At 47.8% G+C, this 20415-nt stretch overlaps 1 protein-coding gene across 5 annotated transcripts in view; it reads right to left on the bottom strand.

The window, feature by feature from the left end:
- Positions 1-20415, bottom strand: part of CCAR2 (cell cycle and apoptosis regulator 2) — a 399374-nt gene that overhangs the window by 262629 nt on the left and 116330 nt on the right. For all 5 annotated transcript variants that reach the window (XM_078666278.1, XM_078666280.1, XM_078666281.1 and 2 more), the window contains 4 exons: positions 8074-8173; positions 7445-7582; positions 7013-7247; positions 143-256 (listed from right to left, as the gene is read on the bottom strand). In XM_078666278.1, the coding sequence (XP_078522404.1) occupies positions 143-256; positions 7013-7247; positions 7445-7582; positions 8074-8173 (587 nt within the window). The remainder of the gene's footprint in view (positions 1-142; positions 257-7012; positions 7248-7444; positions 7583-8073; positions 8174-20415) is intronic.

The following is a 20415-nucleotide window of genomic DNA, read 5'->3' on the forward strand; positions in this document are numbered from 1 at the left end:
AGTCACTGTATTGCTTTTTTTTGGCCCCATTCTCCTATAGTTAAACACTTGGTTGTCTTAATTTCTTGAGGGGCCCCTTCACGTGTGCGGGCCCATTAGAAGACGTTCTTACTCATACTGCCTGCCACAGGACTCTTCTCACCTGTATTTGTTTGCTTGGGTGCTCCAAGTTCTCAATCCAGCTGTTTGGATCCTCTATAAACTGGAGGCATGTACGATAGAACTCCTCGATCCCCGGAGAAGAGATCAACAGCACCTAGGAAGGTATACAAAAGAAGCAGGTACTATAGACAGTTCTCCGCATTCCATTATGAAGCCACAGATGTATGCACGCTGAGAACTGATCGAGCATTGACAGTTTGCATTTACTTGTACAGAAATAACACCTTTATATAGAGCTGTCCATGCTAATGTAGACGATTTGTATAGACTAAGTACCACGAGGGACAATGTGCCAGATGTTTAAAGTTGACAGGGGAGAAAAACAGAAAAGACTGTATATGATGGGCAGAATCGAATAGTTTTCTTACCTGTCGGTGTAGTTTTGCAGCTTGAAGATCTTTCTGGATTCACTATGCTGTGCATTATTCCGCGGTCTTGTGGTTGGGTCCGGATTCGTAGTCTTTTCTTTGTTTTTTTTTTTTTTTTCTCTTTGCCCAGGTGGGCGTCGGCGTCACACCCCCTTTGGGTGTATTTCCGGTGACGTCGGCATGCTTCCTGCGGAAGCTCCCACTCTTGGGCGCCATCTTCGGGTTCTTTTTTTCCGTGTTTCTTTCGTTTCCGAAGTAATGGCAATGTTCTTCTTAGTTTGTATTTACCGCTTTGTATTTTCAAAGTCTATTCTTTAGTTAACCACCTCTTCTCTCTCCAGCCTCATCTTTCTGGCGGAGGCGGGTGGGTTCGCTAGTGAATCCAGAAAGATCTTCAAGCTGCAAAACTACACCGACAGGTAAGAAAACTATTCGTTTTGCAGCGTGAATCTTTCTGGATTCACTATGCTGTGCATAGATTTTGTAGCGGTTTCTCATCTCTGTGGCGGCTGGGTGGAAGATGAGCGTTGGGTGTTGAATATGTGCTGTAGCACCTTCTGTCCCACTTGAGCTTCCTTGTTCATTTGTATGTCCACACAGTAGTGCTTCGTGAACGTGTGCACCGAAGCCCATGTTGCCGCCAGGCATATGTCCTCTATGGGTGTGTTAGCCAGGAAGGCTATTGTAGCGCCCTTCTTCCTGGTGGAGTGGGCACGTGTCCCCTCAGCCAGTTCCTGTCCTGCCCGTTTGTGGCAGAGTTGGATTGTTTGTGCGATCCATCGTGCAATGGTCCTTTTGGTTACTGCTTTGCCCATGAAGCTGTTTGCGAAGGACACAAAAAACTGTTTCGTTTTCCTGTGCCCCTTTGTCCTTTCAATGTAGTGCATGACTGCCCTTCTGGCGTCCAGGGTGTGCAGAGCTCTCTCTGCGCTGGTTGTGGGTTTTTGGAAAAAACTCGGTATCTGTATAGACTGGTTCATGTGAAAATTGGATACCACCTTCGGCATGAAGTGTGGGTCAGTCCTCATCACAACTCTATCGTTGTGTATTTGTATGTATGGTTCTTGTAGCGTCAGCGCTTGAAGCTCGCTTACTCTGCGTAAGGACGTTATCGCAACCAGGAAGGCTGTTTTCATAGTTAGCATCTTTAGGGAGGCCTTGTGAAGTGGTTCAAAGGGCTCTTTCATGAGTTCCGTTAGGACTGTGTTCAAGTTCCATGCAGGTGGCGGCACCCGCTTGGGTGGTGCGATCCTTTTCGCTCCTTCTAGGAATCTCTTCACCACCTGTGATGTGAAGAAGCTCCTGCACGTTTCTCCCCTTGTGTAGGCTACTATCGCTGCCAAGTGAACTCTTAACGAGGATGAGCTAAGGTTCTTCTCCAGTAAGTGCGTCAGGTACCTTAGCACTGTGGAGTCCCTCTTCATCTTATTGTGGAGTCTTTCCTGTCTGCACCATATTGTGAATCTTTTCCATTTCGCAACGTAGCACTTTCGAGTGCTGGGCCTTCGTGCCTCCCGAAGTACCCTCAGGGTGCTTTCTGGTAGTCTCAAATGTGCGAACTCTATGTCCTCAGGAGCCACGCTACTAGGCTCATGCTCTCTGGCTCTGGATGCAGTACCTCTCCGTTCTGCATGGACAGTAGATCTTTCCTCCTGCTGAATCTGTGGGGTGCACACTGTGTCATCTCCATGATCTGCGAGTACCAGGTCTGCCTCGCCCACTGCGGTGCGACCAGTATCAGTGTCATGTTGCTCGCTCTGCACTTGCTCAGTACTCTGTGCATCAGTGGTATCGGGGGAAAGGCGTAGGCAAATGTCCTTGACCAATCTATCCATAGGGCATTCCCCAGTGTCCCCTCCTCGGGCTGCCTGGATGCGAAGTTTTGGCATTTTGCATTCTGGCGTGTGGCAAACAGGTCCACCGATGGTGTCCCCCACCTGTCGAACAGGTATCTTGTCTCCTGAGCATTGAGCTCCCACTCGTGGGATGCCGATGTCTGCCTGCTGAGCCAATCGGCTTGTATGTTGTCCTTCCCTGGTAGGTGTATGGCTAGCAGGTCTATCTTGAGAGGGATGGCCCATCTCCATATCTCCTGCGCCAGCGTTGAAAGCGGTGCGGACTGTGTGCCCCCCTGCTTGTTGATGTAGAACATCGCAGTGGTGTTGTCTGTTTGTATCAATACCCTGTGCTTGTACAGTCTTGTTTGAAAGGCCTTCAGTGCAAGGAAGATTGTCTTCAATTCTAAGTAATTGATGTGCTTTGTGGCATCCGTCGGTGTCCACAGTCCCCTCACCTTGAGCTCCTCCATGTGAGCGCCCCATCCCTTCAGGGATGCGTCTGTGGTGATGGTCACTGTTGGCGTTGGGGGCGTTAGAGGCTTTCCCCTTGCTATGTTCTCCATGGTCCACCATGTCATCTCCTTCTGCACTGCGTGCGTTACAACCACTAGATCCTCCCAACTGCCTGTAGCTTGTGACCATTGCTCCTGTAGCCATTCTTGAATGGGTCTCATGTGGAGTCGTACATTCGGTACCAGGTGGATGCATGATGCCATCATCCCCATGATCTTGCTCGCCGTCCTCACTGTCCGAGCTTGTCCCTTCCGGTAGAGGCGAGTTTCCTTCACCAGCGCCCTCGCCCTCTTCTCGCTGGGGAACACCTTGCCCTGTAAGGTGTTGATCTGTGCTCCCAGGAAGATCTTCACTTGTTCCGGCTCCATTGATGATTTCTTCCAATGGATGGAGAACCCCAGGTTTATGAGCGTGCTGGTCACTGTATGTGCGTGCAGCTTGCATTTCTGGTATGAGTTTGCTTTCACCAGCCAGTCGTCCAGGTAAGGGTATACATGTATTCCCTGCCTTCTTAGGTGCGCTGCGACTGCTGCGAGGCACTTTGTGAAAACTCTTGGTGCCGATTTTAGACCGAAGGCCAGTGTCGTGAACTGGTAGTGGCTTTCTCCGACGGTGAACCTGAGCATGTGCTTGTGCTTCCTGTTCATTGGGATGTGCAGGTATGCGTCTTTGAGGTCTATAGTGACCATGAAGTCCCCGGTCTGCAACTGTGGGAGCACCTCTTGCAGGGAGGTCATTTTGAATTTTTGCGTTCTTATGAATTTGTTCACGAACCGTAAATCGAGAATGGGCCTCATTGTCTCGTCTACTTTTGGTACCAGGAAGTATGTTGAGTATACTCCTGTGTTTCTTTCCTTGAAGGGTACCCTTTCTATGGCCTGCTTCTGCAGGAGTTCTTTTGCTTCTTCCTGAAGGCACTGCAGCTGCTTGCTTGCTAGCGGCTTTCTTCTTGGTTTTCTGTTTGTTGGCCTCGCCTCCAACTCTATGCAGTATCCGAATTGGATAATGTTGAGGATCCATTTGTCTGATGTGATTCCTCTCCACTCCTGGAGGTGGAATCTTAATCTTCCTCCCACTGGTGTCCTGTGGTCGTAGGTGTCTAGTTTGTCTTGACCCATCTGTACGTGCTGCCCCCTGGGATCTTTTTTGTGGGTGGGCACACGGATTTTTTTGAAGTCACTTGGAGGTGGGCTGCTGGCCCCCTCTTCTATTTTGTCCCCGTCCATTTCTCCCTCGAAAGGACTGGCCTCTTTGTTGGTACTGCCAGGGCTGTTTCTGATGGCCCTGCTGACCCTGCGAGTCTGCCTGGTGCGTTTGCTGGAAAGCCTGGTGTGATGTACCTGGCTGGTTTCCGCCTCTTCCGCCGGGCCTCCGTGACGGGGTGCCCCTCTTGTTCCCTCTGAACTGCAATGCTCCCATGGATCTTGCTGTTTCGTTATCCTTCTTAAGTTGGCTGAGTTGCTCATCAACTGTTTGTCCGAAAAGCGTACTGCCGTTGAATGGTGTGTTCAGGATGCTGTGTTGCACCTCCGGTTTGAAACCGGATATCCTGAGCCAGGCGTGTCTCCTTTCCGTGACGCCCATCATCATGAGCCTGCTGGCGGTGTCTGCCCCATCCAGGGCCGTCTTAAGGCAAGAATTTGCAGCATTCTTCCCCTCTTCAATTAGCTTTTCGGCTTTCTGCTTGGCATCCTGGGGCAAGTCCTTCACCAACTGCCCCAGTCCCTCCATGATTTGGTACATGTGTCTGTTTACCAGGGCGTTGGAATTAGCCATGCGCCAGTGGGTCGCGGCATTCCGTTCGATCCTTCTGCCCACCAGATCCATCCTTTTGCTCTCTTTATCCGGTGGCGGGCCCGAGGTAGTGGGTACGTTAGCCCTCCTCCTTGCTGTGGCCGTGATAATGGAGTCTGCGGAGACCGTGCCCTGAATGTAGGCCGGGTCCTTTGCGGCATGCTTGTACTTCTTCTCAGTTCTGGGAGTTACTGCCTTGTATGTTGCGGGCTCCCTGAAAGCTTCCTTCCCCTGAGCCAAGACGCTCTCGAGCATCGGGAGGAACTGGCTCCTCGTTTGTGTTGGGAGCAATGTTTCCAGAAGGAAGTCTGCTTTCTGCTTCTCTTCGTCGAGCTTGAGCTTGAAAGCTGCTGCGGCAGATTGTATCACCGCGTTGTAGGCCCCGATGTCGTCCGGCGGCGAGGGCCTCGAGGGGTAGGTGTCGACCACCTCCTCCGGGCTGTCGGTGTCGACATCGATGTAATCTACCTCCTGAAGGTCATAGGGCGCCGACTCTGTGTCTGTCCTGCCCTCATCTTCCTCCCCATAGCTGTAGCTCTCGTGGGGATTCTCGTACTCCTCCTGGTCGTCGAACACCTCGACGTCCTGGTCTTGCTCGGTGACTTCGGCGACCTCTTCTTCTTCCTCCTCGACCGCCTCCAGCACTGGTGGCTTGGTCTTGTGAGGGATCGTGAAGGCCTTCATCCTTGCGTCGAAATCTTTTTTCCGCTGCATGAAGTTCTCCATTTCTGCCTCGAGGCGCCTTCTTTTCTTTTCCATCTCGGCCGCGTGTTCCGCGTCGGATGGTTCCGCCGCTCTCTTCGACGGATGGCTCGTCGCCGTGCCTCTCGGAGTCGAAGTTTTCGACGTCGAACCGGATATCGGGTCTCTGGTCGTCGTCGACAGTTTCGGGTCTTTCTCCCTCGTCGATCGATCCTTTTCGGGGACGATTTTCGACGTCTTCTGCTGATCAGCAGCTCTCGGCGCCGGGGACTCCTTCTCTGAGGATCCGCTGGGCCTGGGAGTAGTCGCGGACGCCGCCTTTTTTGGCGTCGGCGCTTTCGGGGTCTTGCCCTCGATTTTTCGAGACTCAGAGTCTCTCGGGTTCTTGGGGGCCGAAGAGTCTCCTACCTTGTCAGAAGTCTTCGTGTAATCGGTCTCTACGACCGTGTAGCTGTCGTCTTCGGCGGCAGCGTTGTCTTCTTCCTCGGAGGACATCCCCAGCTCGTAGAGCGACGGGGTCGGGGCCTTCCCCTGCAGGGCGGCGTGTGCTACCCTCTGCCTCTCTCTCACACGAAGGGTCTTCGGGGTGAAGGCGGAACAGGCGTTGCAGTCTCCGCTTTCGTGGTCCACCGGTAGGCAAAGGTTGCATACCGGGTGCTGGTCCTTCTGCGCGTACTTGTGGTGGCAGTTACGGCAGAACTTGAACGGCGTGTTGTCCATCCTCGAGCGTCCAGGGCCTCTCTGGTCGCGTGTTCGTCGACGGTCGTCGAAGATCTGGATGGAAAACGCCTTATCTTTGCTTGTCTTTCGTCGGTGAAGTCCCCTGGAGTCTTCAGATGACTTCTCCTCGTCTTTTCTGTATTTTCTTTCTTCTTTCTCCAAAAATGTCTGGAGCCCAAACGGGAACGATCCAGACCCGACCGCGGAAAAAAAGAATCTGAAGATGGCGCCCAAGAGTGGGAGCTTCCGCAGGAAGCATGCCGACGTCACCGGAAATACACCCAAAGGGGGTGTGACGCCGACGCCCACCTGGGCAAAGAGAAAAAAAAAAAAAAAACAAAGAAAAGACTACGAATCCGGACCCAACCACAAGACCGCGGAATAATGCACAGCATAGTGAATCCAGAAAGATTCACGCTGCAAAACTGTATGTACAATGCAATATCTGGCTGCAGTCGTCAATAAAGAGTTTTAAAAAATATATACTATAGACAGAGTTCTGCACATTGCTTAGGGACAGAACAGAAAGCAAGGCACAACAAAGAAAACAGAAGGTAATATGACCGGCACAGACCAAACAAAGAAAAAGTACTCCGTGGCTGGCCAGAGCAGGCACGGAGCTGAAATGAGAAGATAAAATTATAAAGTTTGTGAATTTAAAAATAATCAGTGTGAGAGCTCAAAGTGGGGCACAAAATCTACTAGCATGGAGATTTATTTTCTAGATAGTGTGGCATAATTATGTAAAGGACTGCATCAACCAGTGTGAGCACAGCTCGTATTTTATTTACTAGCCAAAGAAATTCGCTTACATACCAAAATCAAAGCAGCAGGTGCAGAATTTATCACAAGGATAAAAGAGGATGCCAATAGAACTACCACAAGACCGATGGGCACTGGGTCTAGTAAGCTTACCTTGGCACTGAAAGCTGTGTCTGAATCTGAGGGCGGCTGATCACTTGTACCCACATCATCGGTCTCGGGGGCCACTTCGCACCCCTCGTTGATCTGGAAACGGCAGGGAAACTTCAAGCTTAGTGGTTGGGAGAGGGGAAAGGAGTCCTGCCAGTTGAGCTGCACATCAAAGAAGTCCTTGGGAATCACTACATTGCGGTACCGCCTCATAATCTCGATGGTGTCGCAGAATGGGCTACGAATGGAAGAGCAGAAAGATGGACCAGATACAAAAGCCACCTGTTCCCTCCACCACAATTCCCCTGCAAAAACCTCCCACATATGAATGTGAATCCACAATTTTGCTAAACGAGTGTGCAAACGGATGTTTTGTTGTAGAGACTTTGGAGAATACACCTTCCTCGGTGAATGCTGAACGTAGAAATGTCTCACCTACAGACTCCGTGTCGAGCAAACGGAACCCGGTAAAAAGGGCGCTCATGACGTGGCTTTTTGACGGTGCCCTGCTGGCTGACAATTCGCTGCTTACGTTTCTTGGAGTCGAAGTCTGCCCCCCTTTGCAAATCATCCCTGCACAGAATTGAAAATGTAAGTTAAAATGTGACTGCAGAAGAGCATTCGCCTGCATACAACGTACCCCTCAAAACCAGGAAAGGCCTTGAAACATCACCAGCCATTTAGATTACATCTTCCCGTCACCCAAACAAGAAAGCAATTATAAAGAGTAGCCTCCTGACCCCACAGTCAGGCGAGCAAAGCTCAACACTGGCATTCATTAAAGTCACCTGCACCTTCCTGCTCTATCTGTCAACTTCCCATGACCTTTCACACTGCTATATCTAGACAGGACCGACAATCCGCAATTGCGCTAATTATCCTTGGAGATTAAAGCTCACTAGGTCACCTGAAAGAAATTCTGCTGCAGCTATAAAATGGAAATAAACTAAACAAAAAAAAGACTTGTCAAAAAAATAACCGAACAATATCACAAATGTGTACCATTAAGCTAATTTCAGCTGAGCCCCTTCTCACTGGTATGGACCATTGCATAAGTCACTTACCATCTGCTAATTTCTTGGTTATATCGGCCCTTCGCTTGGTTGGGGAATCGTCCGGGACGTCCAATCTGAGGGTGTGGGACAGTTTGGAAGAGGCTCACCGCTAGCAAAGAAAGAAGAACACGGATAGAGTAGGTGTCCAAAACTTTAAGAGCCTTGATGCAAACCTCCCACACAGCTCTCAACATACATGCATCAGCAAGTGATAGCATAAACCTCATTAAGGGGCTTGCCACACACAGTTCCCTAATAGCTCTACCAGGCATGCACACATTCACAAAGCTTAACGCAGAGACATCTCCTCCCAAACCTAATGGGGGTGGGGGGTACTCCTTTTCACATGGGAGACTTGAGCCCCACAAAGGGGAACATCAACTGACATTCACACAGGGCTTTCGATTTTACCAAAATTTCAGAACAAGTGATGGCAAAACAGTTCACTTTTGACAACACCCAAATTCTGTCCCTTTCCTCACTTGTAGCATCAACTAGAAGCCCTATGTAGTCCCCAGATTTGCTCAACTCTCCTAGCTCTTTAGGAATTGTGGACTTAATGACAGCCCTTGATCACTCCTCCTATGGCACAAATAGTCCTTTTTAAACATTTGGCAAAAGGATTTTGAATTCTACTAAGGAGATGTTGGGTCCAAATAGGCGGAGATTTGCAACTAACTCTGTAGTACTCTCCAACAGCCCAAATAGAGGTAGCATGATGACAGTTATAGAGTGACCTACGGACCTCTGACAACCTTTCCTGCTCTAAGAAGGTCGACTTGCCATGTTCATGCTTAACACCCATATTTTCTAAATATCCTTCCTATTCTCTAACTTGTGTACTCCCAAAAGGCTAAAATGCTGCTGTAGATAAATGTGGTGCCACATTACCTGACATATATTTCCTTTTCTCGGCCCCTTTTTAGGTCTCGACTCCAGCATTGCTTTAACAATGCTTGTTTGTCGAGATTATAGTAAGGCTTTCAAAAGTCTACCCAAACTGCGGATCGGGTACAGTGCATGAGAGCCAGGCGCGTGCACATCACCAGCCACACTGCACACCATCCATTTGTCTGAGCCTCGGCATCAGACTTCAAAGGAAGCCGCTCCCCCGCCCCACTCCCCCATCAGACTTCAAAAGAAGCCGCTCCCTGCCACGCAATGCCGCTCCCCCGCCGCCACCACGCAATGCCGAGAGCTTGTTATGTTTGTGCATTTTCTTTTTCTTTTTCTCTCGGTCTTTCGTCCATGCTCTCTGCCTCTACCTGTCTTTCTCTTTATATCTCTGCATGTCTCCCCTTCTTTCCTCCTACATCTTCCTACTTTCCCCCCAATGTGTCTTTCTCCTTCTACATTTCTTTCTCTTACTCCCTCAAACTTTCATTCCCTGCCTCTCTTCCCATCTCTTTCGGTCTTGCTCTGCCGTACCCAGCCTTTCTCTTTCAAATCGCTCTCTTGTTGTTTATTGCTATTGCCGTCTTTATTTTTCTTAACTTGCCTCTCTGCCTATGCCGGTCTCTATCCCTCAACTTGCCAGCAATGCCGAGAGCTTGTTTTAACCAGCTCCAAACTTGCGCTTCATCAGTGGCGCCGCTGCCTCTGTTTATTTTCAGCACCTTTCACTTTCAACAAGGCGGCGCATGCCTTTCTTTCAGTATGGCTGGGCTTTTTTTTTTTTTAAACTTGCCTCCCGCAGCGACGCAACTTAAGATCCCACGCCCCTCATGAGAGACAGAACTGAGTTCTTAAATGTACACCAAGCAGGGTTAGGCTCTGGGGGCGTGCACTCATCGCCTGGGCGTCGTGCTTCATGTTTTAGCAAAGCACGGCGCATACAAACAATGGTGGGCGAGGCTTTTTTTCCCTCACAGCAGGCTCCCTTAAATTTCAATTACTCATGGTTTTTTAACCAGCTCCGCACTTGCGCTTCAGCAGTAGCGCCGCTGCTTATGTTTATTTTCAGCACCTTTCACTTTCAACAAGGCGGCGCACGCCTTTCTTTCAGTATGGCACTTTTTTAAAATCTTGCCTCCCAAAGCAATGCAACTTAATATACCAGGCCCCCTCATGTGAGACCGCAGTGAGTTCTTAAATGTACACCGAGCAGGGTTAGGCTCTGGGGCATGCAATGGAGGAGATCTTATATAGCCCCACCCCTCAACTGCCCTTTGAATCACTTCCGCCAAATCACTCACTACTATGAATGCTGCAGGAAAGAAGGCAGCCTGCGGTGCGGGCGCACGACGAGTTAATACAGAGGTTTTCAAATGCACTTTCTTTGCACAATCTCACTTTCTGCATTAGGCCAGAAGTTCAGGCTAGAAGGCATGAGTCACCGCCAGACTCTTTTTACCATAGATCACAGTGCCTTGAAAGCACGAGGACTCAGGCGAAGAGTCAGCTGGGACGCGCCCCCAGCACCTTCACCGGGAATGCTGCTTCCTTACTGGGTGACTGCATGTGATCTTACCGGCCGTAGCTACTGCTCTGGTTATCTAGATGTTTTACATCCGAATTGGCTTTAGATTATAACTTTACTTGAAATGATTGAATTTGAAATAAGGGTACTGTTAAGCAACTAGAGACATCCAAAAACGCAGAAAACAGAAGCAGAAATTTAGTCGGCACACTAAATTATGCGCCTTGGTCGTATCAACTGGCTTATCTAGTCTATGCAGCCTATGCTACCTGGAGGAAACTACTGGTTTGCAAAGATCTATAGAGAGGCGCTATAGTGACGACAAGTGAATTCTAGCCTGTCCATGTCCTAACTACTGCTTTAACTTAAATACTATATTCTCTAGCACATTGGTTGTCCAACAGCTCGTACATGTTCTGATTATCTGTAATGGATATATACATAGAGGGTTTATACTGGCTAACTGTGCATTGCAGTCTGTTAATGCCATTAAGGTATTGATATGACATAAGAAACAATCTGACGAGGTAAACAATGAGGCCAACGAAAGTGGTATGTAAATATCACTAGAGGCCTGAGATGGCATTCATGGACAATAACACAGCCTTTATATATTATTAGTAAGACATGTAAAAAAATATGGGATGAAGTATGGACTACGGTATAAGGATATTGCAAATCACCAAGGAATTCCCTCATTACAAAGAGGATCTTGGGCTAAAGCAGTGCTCTTTCTGAAAAGTCACAACCCAAACCAATTTTAAATCCCCATTGCCATGCTTTTCTTTATAAAGCTCAGACGTGAGTCCCAGGCTCTCCACACCACTGGAGTCAAGCTATCCAGGCTGATGAAGGCTGATAGCCAGAAACCAGTCCTTGGATGCTTGATTCCGGTCTGGGAAAGACCTGGCTTGGTAGTTCGGAATGGACTGTTCCCATGAGGCACAGGGTCAGAGCTGATTTGCATATAGCCAGTGTCTAACCCAGGGTGGTGTGGAGTGCAAAAAAACGATGGATTTAGGCCCAGATCCTTGTACTGGGGTGAATGTATGACATTGTTCTACATTCTGTCCATCAACTGTGTTTTTTGCAATTTTCTTTATAAAGAGACACCACAGCGGCATATAAATAAGTATAACATGTATGCTGTGAAAATAGAGCCAATATGCACATTATAAATGGCTGGAAAACTATACTTTAAACAATTTAATGTAAGTCACTTTGAAAAGTAGGTGCAAGTCCACGTGTGGTAAAGTGCAAAATTCTTAGTTCTTGTAATGACATCAGCAGTGCAATAGAGTGCGATAAAAGTCACCTTGTGAACCAATAACTATTTTTTTTAAAAAGAGACCAGAACAAAGCTGGAATGCTAGTTACACCTTGTGTAATACATTGTTACAGTAAAGTAGCTATGCCATTTTCTTATCACAGATGAGTTGTGGTTATATACCACCACGTCCACCACGTCATCAACCACGTCGTCCACCACAAGGTCGCCCCCACACCCGCCCCATCCGTCGCCCCCACACCCGCCCCATCCGTCGCCCCCACACCCGCCCCATCCGTCGCCCCCACACCCGCCCCATCCGTCGCCCCCACACCCGCCCCATCCGTCGCCCCCTACACCCGCCCCATCCGTCGCCCCCTACACCCGCCCCATCAGTCGCCCCCACACCCGCCCCATCCGTCGCCCCCACACACGCCCCATCCGTCGCCCCCACACACGCCCCATCCGTCGCCCCCACACACGCCCCATCCGTCGCCCCCACACCCGCCCCATCCGTCGCCCCCACACCCGCCCCATCCGTCGCCCCCACACCCGCCCCATCCGTCGCCCCCACACCCGCCCCATCCGTCGCCCCCACACACGCCCCATCCGTCGCCCCCACACACGCCCCATCCGTCGCCCCCCCACACGCCCCATCCGTCGCCCCCCCACACACCCCATCAGTCGCCCCCCCACACACCCCATCAGTCGCCCCCCCACACACCCCATCCGTCGCCCCCACACACCCCATCCGTCGCCCTCACTCGATCGCAGGGGTGAGGGCGACGGATGGGGTAGGGCGACGGATGGGGTGAGGGCGACGGATGGGGTGAGGGCGACGGATGGGGTGAGGGCGACAGATGGGGTGAGGGCGACAGATGGGGTGAGGGCGACAGATGGGGCGTGTGCGGGGGCGACTGATGGGGCGTGTGCTGGGCGACGGATGGGGCGTGTGCTGGGCGACGGATGGGGCGTGTGCTGGGCGACGGATGGGGCGTCGCCCTCACCCCATCCGTCGCCCTCACCCCATCCGTCGCCCTCACCCCATCCGTCGCCCTCACCCCATCCGTCGCCCTCACCCCATCCGTCGCCCTCACTCATCTCTCGCTCTCTATCTATCTCATCACCACAGCATCACTCAGCACCACCACAGCATCACTCAGGGGCACCACACCATCACTATGAACTACCACAGCATCACTGACCGCCACAGCATCACTCGTCGCCACCACAACATCACTCGTCGCCACCACAACATCACTCGTCGCCACCACAACATCACTCAGCGCCACCACAGCATCACTCGTCGCCACCACAACATCACTCAGCGCCACCACAGCATCAATCTGTGCAACCATTCAACAACAACTGGTTCAAATATGTTCTCTTAATGTTTCAAGCTTTATTACAAATGTCACAAAAAGATGTTAGTATTTCACTTCTGTTCTTGGATTTTCGTCACAATAAAATACACTGAACAGAATCTTCACCAAAGTTATTTACAAAAGTTTAAGCTATTGCCATTATAAATGACAATAGCTTTTCTTTAAGTATTAATTATTAAAAAATAAATAAAAGCCATTGTTATTTGTAATATCAATACATCTAAGTCATGTAAATACAACACATATTGCATTACAAAGGCTAAAAGTGTCACATTTGCAAAAGTTAAAACTATTGGCATTGTAAATGACAAAGCTATTAATTTAGCTATTTTCAAAACCAACACAAATAAAAAATGTGTCATTTACAATACCAATAGCTCAAACTTTCCTAATGCGAGACTTATTGCATTGCAAATGCTTGTTATTCTTTCATTTGTCGTTTATTGTCTGTGTGCACCTGAAATGATTCAGCAAAATTAAGTTAAGAGGTCCGCCCAGTTAAGGACTGGTGAAGGAAGGGATGAGGAAGTAAAGATTCATTCAAGACACAAGCAACTCAGATCACTCATGTCATGTTCAATGCCACATTTATTTACTCTAACAGCCTATATTTTGCAAACGTCACCAAGTTGTTTTAACTAATATAGGTTTACAGTGTACCCAAGCATTTTGAAGCAGTTATATGTTGGTTTGTTAGTGTGACAAACACCCAAATAAACAAACATTCAATGCCCTAGTCAAATTGGTAACATCAGTGTGGCAAAATTAGCCTCTGACTTAGGTCGTAACTGGACCCAATTTTATATTTTCTGTGTGCCTTTAATCTCAAGATCAAAAGTCCTCTGCTGGAATAATAATTCACCTGACCTACGTCAATTATGTGGACATACCCAGCATGGTTTCGCTTCACCCTGGATGGTAAAGTTCGTCTCATCTCCGATCAGGCGGCAGCGGCATTTCTGAATAAACATTCAAGCAGAGCACCAAAAATCGTCCAGATAGAGATAGCAGCCCCACGCAGAACCTCAGTGATGTGGAGTTGCACCTACCTTTGATATACTCAGGAACACATTACAACCCATGGGCGGGATATGAGCGAGTTATTCGACCCACCCATGCTGGGATAGTAGGTCTACTGTTGTTAAATCCCTAGATGGGGTAGGAAGTTATATATACAGACAGAGGAGATGCGATAAAAGTTCATCAACGTTGATCCTGGAGACACTTAGCCTTGACTAGCATTATATGGATGCACCACAGCATTGCTAAATTGGGCAGTGAGCATATACTTCAATGTACAGGGAGGCAGACTGGGTGACTTCTGGGAAGATGTAACTCGGGGGGGAGGGGGGGGATATGTTGGGAAATGTTCATGTTTTAATGCAGCCGATTAGATCACTACAGGCAGTGAGCCCGCCACATATACTTGAGGGTCACAATATCCTGTTATGGACAGGGGTGAGAGCTTACAAGTCTGATTGAGGACATGGAGCGCGAGGGGCCCTTAACTTTAGGAAAAAGTTATGCTATGTTTTAGTGTACACCACCAGACATCACATAGCTGTACTTTACTTTTTGTTTGCAGTTATATATAGCAGGAGAGCCCGACTCAAAGGTAGTGGAGCACTTTATATGAGCACATTATACAAGGACACATTCATTTATCGTAGGCATGGGGAGATTAAGTGATGGCCCAGAATCACAGGATGTTGAGCCAAACAAAAAAAAAACCTCTAATTTGATTTCCCCGCTCCAAAGTCGGCTGCACTAGCCATTAAGCTACATCCTCTCCCCTAGTATTGCAAGAAACTCATCTTGTTAAAGAGAAATGTGAGTAGCTAGAAGCTGTGTACCATATTGCTACTTTGTGCAGTACTGCTTATTCCAGAGAGGTTAGCGGTTCTTTTTGGGTCTCGCCTGAGCCAGCACATACGCCTACTGGCGAGACATTTAGTGAGTGGGCTTTCAAAAGTCCGACCGGCTGGCATAGAGCGTGGGGTTACGTGCACAATGACGAGCATCTGGCTTTCCGCTCTTGTCATGGTGCGCATACATCGCACAACACTTGCCAGCCTGCTTTCACTTTTCCCATCGCGGGCGCACCCCTCGCGTGCTTTTTAAAAAAAAAAAAAAATGTTACACACACACTTACTTACACACACACACACACACACACACACACACTTACTTACACACACACACACACACTTACACACACACACACACACACACTTACACACACTTACTTACACACACACACACACACTTACTTACACACACACACACACTTACTTACACACACACACACTTACTTACACTTACACTTACACACACACACACACACACTTACTTACACACACACACACTTACTTACACACACACACACACTTACTTACACACACACACACTTACTTACACACACACACACTTACTTACACACACACACACACACTTACACACACACTTACACACACACACACACACACACACACGCGCGCGCGCTTGTTACATTTTCCATACTTAGCAGCCCAAAAAGAGCACTGAACGTTTAACACTAACCATGTTGCTCTTTAAAAGCATCCTTAGAAATACATCTTTTTTCAGGGAGCACGGAAATGGGCACTGTGAAGTTTGAAGTTAAAATTAATTTCCCCATGAAGCATGGATGGATCAATGCTCTTAACTTCCAGTTTCCTTGTGACTGTGGAAAACACAGGATTTAGCCACAGAGGTGCTGTTTGTCCAGCTATTTATTACCCTTGCGGATTCCTTGTGAAAACATCGCTATAATCCGACATTTCTGCGCAGTGTAGTCCATGAGGGAATCCGATTCCTGTCTGCATTCTTTGTGGCTTCCGGTGGCTCTCTGGGTTGCTGGATGGAGTTTAGCTGTAGAGTACAGCCCTCGGAATACATTTTCTAATCCTGCTGGTCTGAGATTATGGTTTGTTCAGCAAGCCTTGAATGATTGCGCTGCCAGAGTACACAAAGGTGTTCTAGTTCAAGCGAACGGCAGTCCTTTCTTTGATTTACCTGCAGGCTACTTTTAGCGCGGAAATGTTCCTTAACTCTAAATTAAACCATTAGGGCCGGCTGAATAATGTAGTATCACAGGCAGCCTCTGGTCCCTTGAGCCTCTGAGGGGGGAGGACATTGCTGTCTCTGTTGCTGGATAAATACACGGACTCTTATGTGGCAGCCCGATCTGCGCGGTTCCAGGACCTGTAAATATTAGTCTGCCTATCTCATTTCTGTTTGATTTTGAGTTGGCGCGCAACAAAAGTGTGCAGAGATGCTCTTAAAAGGTGAAGGAGGATTGTTTTTTTTTGAGAATTGGGTAATTGTATCCGTCTGGCTTTGTGGAAGCTTGCCATGCTATCCTGCAGGGTGGCTGCTTGTAGCAAGGATATGTACTCTGTCAATGATCGACTGGCCCTACATCATCAGTTTTCTCCTACTAACCCTCTAGTGCTTGTGCACAGGTTCCCTTGCGTTCTCTTCCAACCTTAGCAGTTAATGACTGAATCAATGCGCAATAATCAAGGCACAGATGCAGGCAGTGTGGACTTCTGCTTGCGGGTCAATGCTGGAAGCACTGCATTTGAGGTGATGTATTGCAGGTGATTTCGTCACAATATGAAGACATTCTGTTGCCGATAAAGTTTGTAATTTTTTGACATGTAAGGAACACGCTAAATAGGTCTCGCCTTTGGGACCTTATAAGTGTTTAGCCATATAACAGTTGATGTAGTTGCACCAAGGATATTGTGCTGGATAACTAAACACTTATAAGGTCCCAAAGGCGAGACCTATTGGCAATGCCAATGCTTGTTCTACAGGTGAATATCATATCACCACATAGATGCAGTAGCTGATCCAGAGGGTCACTATTTGATAGTTCAGGGTGTACTGAATTAAGTTCATGTTGCCACAGTAAACATACATGGCCTAAATCATGATATACCCCACTTTTTCACTGAGGTCCTAGCACATTATGCCAAACCGAAACCCCAACCGATTACAAGGGGTGGGGCTGGGGGTCTTGACCACAATATCCCACTTGATAGCAAGCTAGACAGCACTAACATTCAGGATAGACAGCAGCTGGGGAAGAGAATAGCACTGACGACGGCCACACAGCACCACAACCTATTGGATCTATGGGGAACTCTATATCATGAAAAACATGAATACTCTCCATTCAGTGGTGCATGGTTCGTCCTCAAGAGGAGATTACTGGCCATACTTCACCGCTGGCTGGATATTCTCACAACTTTTGCTGATTACACTACACTCAATGGCTCCCGATAAAGGAAGCAGACGGACAATATCAACCATTACCTAGAAGTAGCCACACTGGGCTGGGTCAGGTCAGCTGAAAGAGAGATATATGCTCCTCAATTGCAAAGAACGATAACAAAAAAGTAATTGCACTCTTGAAATTTGGAAAGGCACCCAGAAGTGACAGCCTGACCAGTGGGTTTTAAAAGGAATACTCCGACCTGACGCCCCCCCATCTGCTGGATATTTATGGCGAGGCGATCCTGGAAGTTAAGCTTGCCTCGACAGTAAAAGGCAAAAGTGATCATTTTATTAAAGGCAAGCAAGCCCTTACAGGATTGTGGATCTTATAGACCGCTATGGCTCAAACGCAGACCATAAAATATTGGCTAAAATATTAGCTGGCAGACTAATACTATTACATGGTTTGGTATTGCCGGACTAGTCGGGGTTAATATCGGGTCACTCAGCAACAGATAATTTGAGAACTCTTTACAGCTATGCACCAGCTGGACCCTGACAGCAACATGGTGGCAGTCAAAGCGTTTGATTCTGTGGAGTAGTCAGCTGTAATGGCAACGCTCAGAAGAATGGGCTTGGGGAGGGTGATGGTGCACTGGATAAGACTCCTATATACACACTCGACAGAGTGAATGTGAGTCAATGGGCTGATGTCTAACCCTACAGTATTACAATGCGTATGCAGCAGGGATACCCCTTGTTGCCGTAGATTTTTGCACTAGCAATTGAACGCCTCTTTTGCATTCTATACAAATCTTACGGACACAGGGGCATACAATTTGACACGTCAGCGGATAATATCCCTATATGCCAACGATATTCTTTCAATAGCTAACACAGACGTGAATTTGCAATCAATGATAGGTGAAATTGTGACGTTTGGCAACTGGTCGGACTGATCATTTATTGGTCAAAATCCAATATGATGCCCATGAAAGCGAACAGCAAGAGACTGATACTTACACAGCCGCTGCACTGGCAAGAAACCCCAATTCGATACCTGGGTATAGAGTTTCATTATGATCTATCCGTGGTTGTTAATAGGAAATATAGCTTGACAGAGGATAACATCACTGCCAACATAGAGAAATGGATAAAATTGCCACCTGATATGGCAGGTAGGATTGCAGTAATGAAGATTGTTATTCTGCCTCAATTACTATACCCATTTCAGAATATTTCTATGCCTTAAATAAGGAGTTCTTTGATCAGCTTAAATCACTAATGATCAAACAAGCACGGGCCGGAAAGCAGCCTTGCTTGAGTGCAGGCACAGTACAAATACCATAGAGGCTGGGGGGGTTTGCAGTGCCGACCTATGAGGTAAATTATTTAACAGAGCAAGCAGACTGTCTCCCACTAGTTCCATGACTTCCGACAGGTCCCACAGAGGGCTGGAGAGAGCTTTCGAGCACCAATGACTGCAATAAGGTGTTACTGAGCACTCCAGTCCAGATCAAAAATGCAATACACAAGGTAAATTGTACAGTATGGGTCTGGCACAGACTACTAGCAAAGCTCACAATATTAACGCTATCCCAAAACCTAAATTTGACATCACCTTTGAACCCCTGTATGTTAAAGGACTAACAAGTTCTGGGAGACCTATACATAAGCAATACCTTTATCTCACTGGCAGACTAATTAGATATGGGCAGGAGATTGCATTTAGATGAGTTCATGAGTTATAGACTAAGAAAGACGGGCAAGCAGTGATTCCCTGGATACCCCAGAAAGCCAAAAAGCCGGAGGACTCCTCTCACTGATGGTACTCCCCCACAATTGGAGTGCAGTGGGCCCAATGGACTCCACCTGCTGCATTAATGAAGATTGTTGCCCTGAGAAGCAGGCTCTCTCTTCTTTCCCTTCTTCCCCACCATGTCTGGCCATCACTTCAATTTCGAAACAAGTCTGGTCTCTTTCTGAAAGAAAATTAGGTACTAGAATGCGGTCACCCTTTTTGCAACAAGAGCACCATCTGCCCTAATGCTAGAAAGGAAAATGAGACCTTATGCCCATTTTTTATTGTAAAACAATCATAATTGTGATGCAGTAGGCCCCTAGGCAAAAGTGTCACTGCACCTATGTCACGAATGATAGCTACTGCCTTGCTGTCGCCTCGGACCTTTGTTAACAAAGGCTCCCACCTCACACCATCCCTCTTCCACCCCCCCCCCATATCTCTTGATGACCAATTCAAGGGCTCACCTCTGATTCATTTTTTCCCTTCCTTGGGTCATTGCTCAAAGAAGCACTGGCACAGCAAGTATGACCCGAGCCTCCAATGCAGCTGCATGACACCTATAGCTCTACAAACCAGTCTGTCTACTCTCGCCACTCAGCAAGACCATTACTTCTAGGCAAGATGCCCAAAGCAGGCTTTCTGTAAACAATAACGAAAAAAGCAGAATTAGCCACCTCATCTCTCCTGTTGCTTAGGCCCGCTTCCGCGAGCAACAATTGTGATCTGGGACCTTATGCTAGCAAGATAAATGCAACTGTGTGCTAATTATTAGCCAGACTGCCTTAACAGGGGTCCACAGCCCACTCGCAGGGGAGAGGGGGGGCTCCAGTGCTGTGGAACAGATATCAGAGAACTAAATAAGAAACATGCCTTCTCACCAAGGTGCCAGCTACCTTAAAAAATGTAAATGTGTGCAATGGTTAATCACCAAATATAAAGGCTGCTTGGGAGTCATGTAGGTTTTAATTTACCAAGTCACTCAGCTTTTCATGGTGAAAAACATGTATTATTTTTGAGAGGTAATAGTTGTGTCCTTTAAAAGGAATGCACACCATTTTTAATGGACACAAAAATATAGCCTGAATGCTTATCACTAAAATATATTTTGTTTGATCTTAAACAGTATTTTGCAGCAGCCTGTTTTACACAGTAATACGATTTTAAAATAATGACATTCATAGTGCTTTCTGTCACAGACTGGGACCTCGTAGCTCTATAAACAAGTCCCTATTCC

The sequence above is a fragment of the Lissotriton helveticus genome, chromosome 11, assembly GCF_964261635.1.
Source record: "Lissotriton helveticus chromosome 11, aLisHel1.1, whole genome shotgun sequence".
NCBI classification, from domain to species: Eukaryota; Metazoa; Chordata; class Amphibia; order Caudata; family Salamandridae; genus Lissotriton; species Lissotriton helveticus.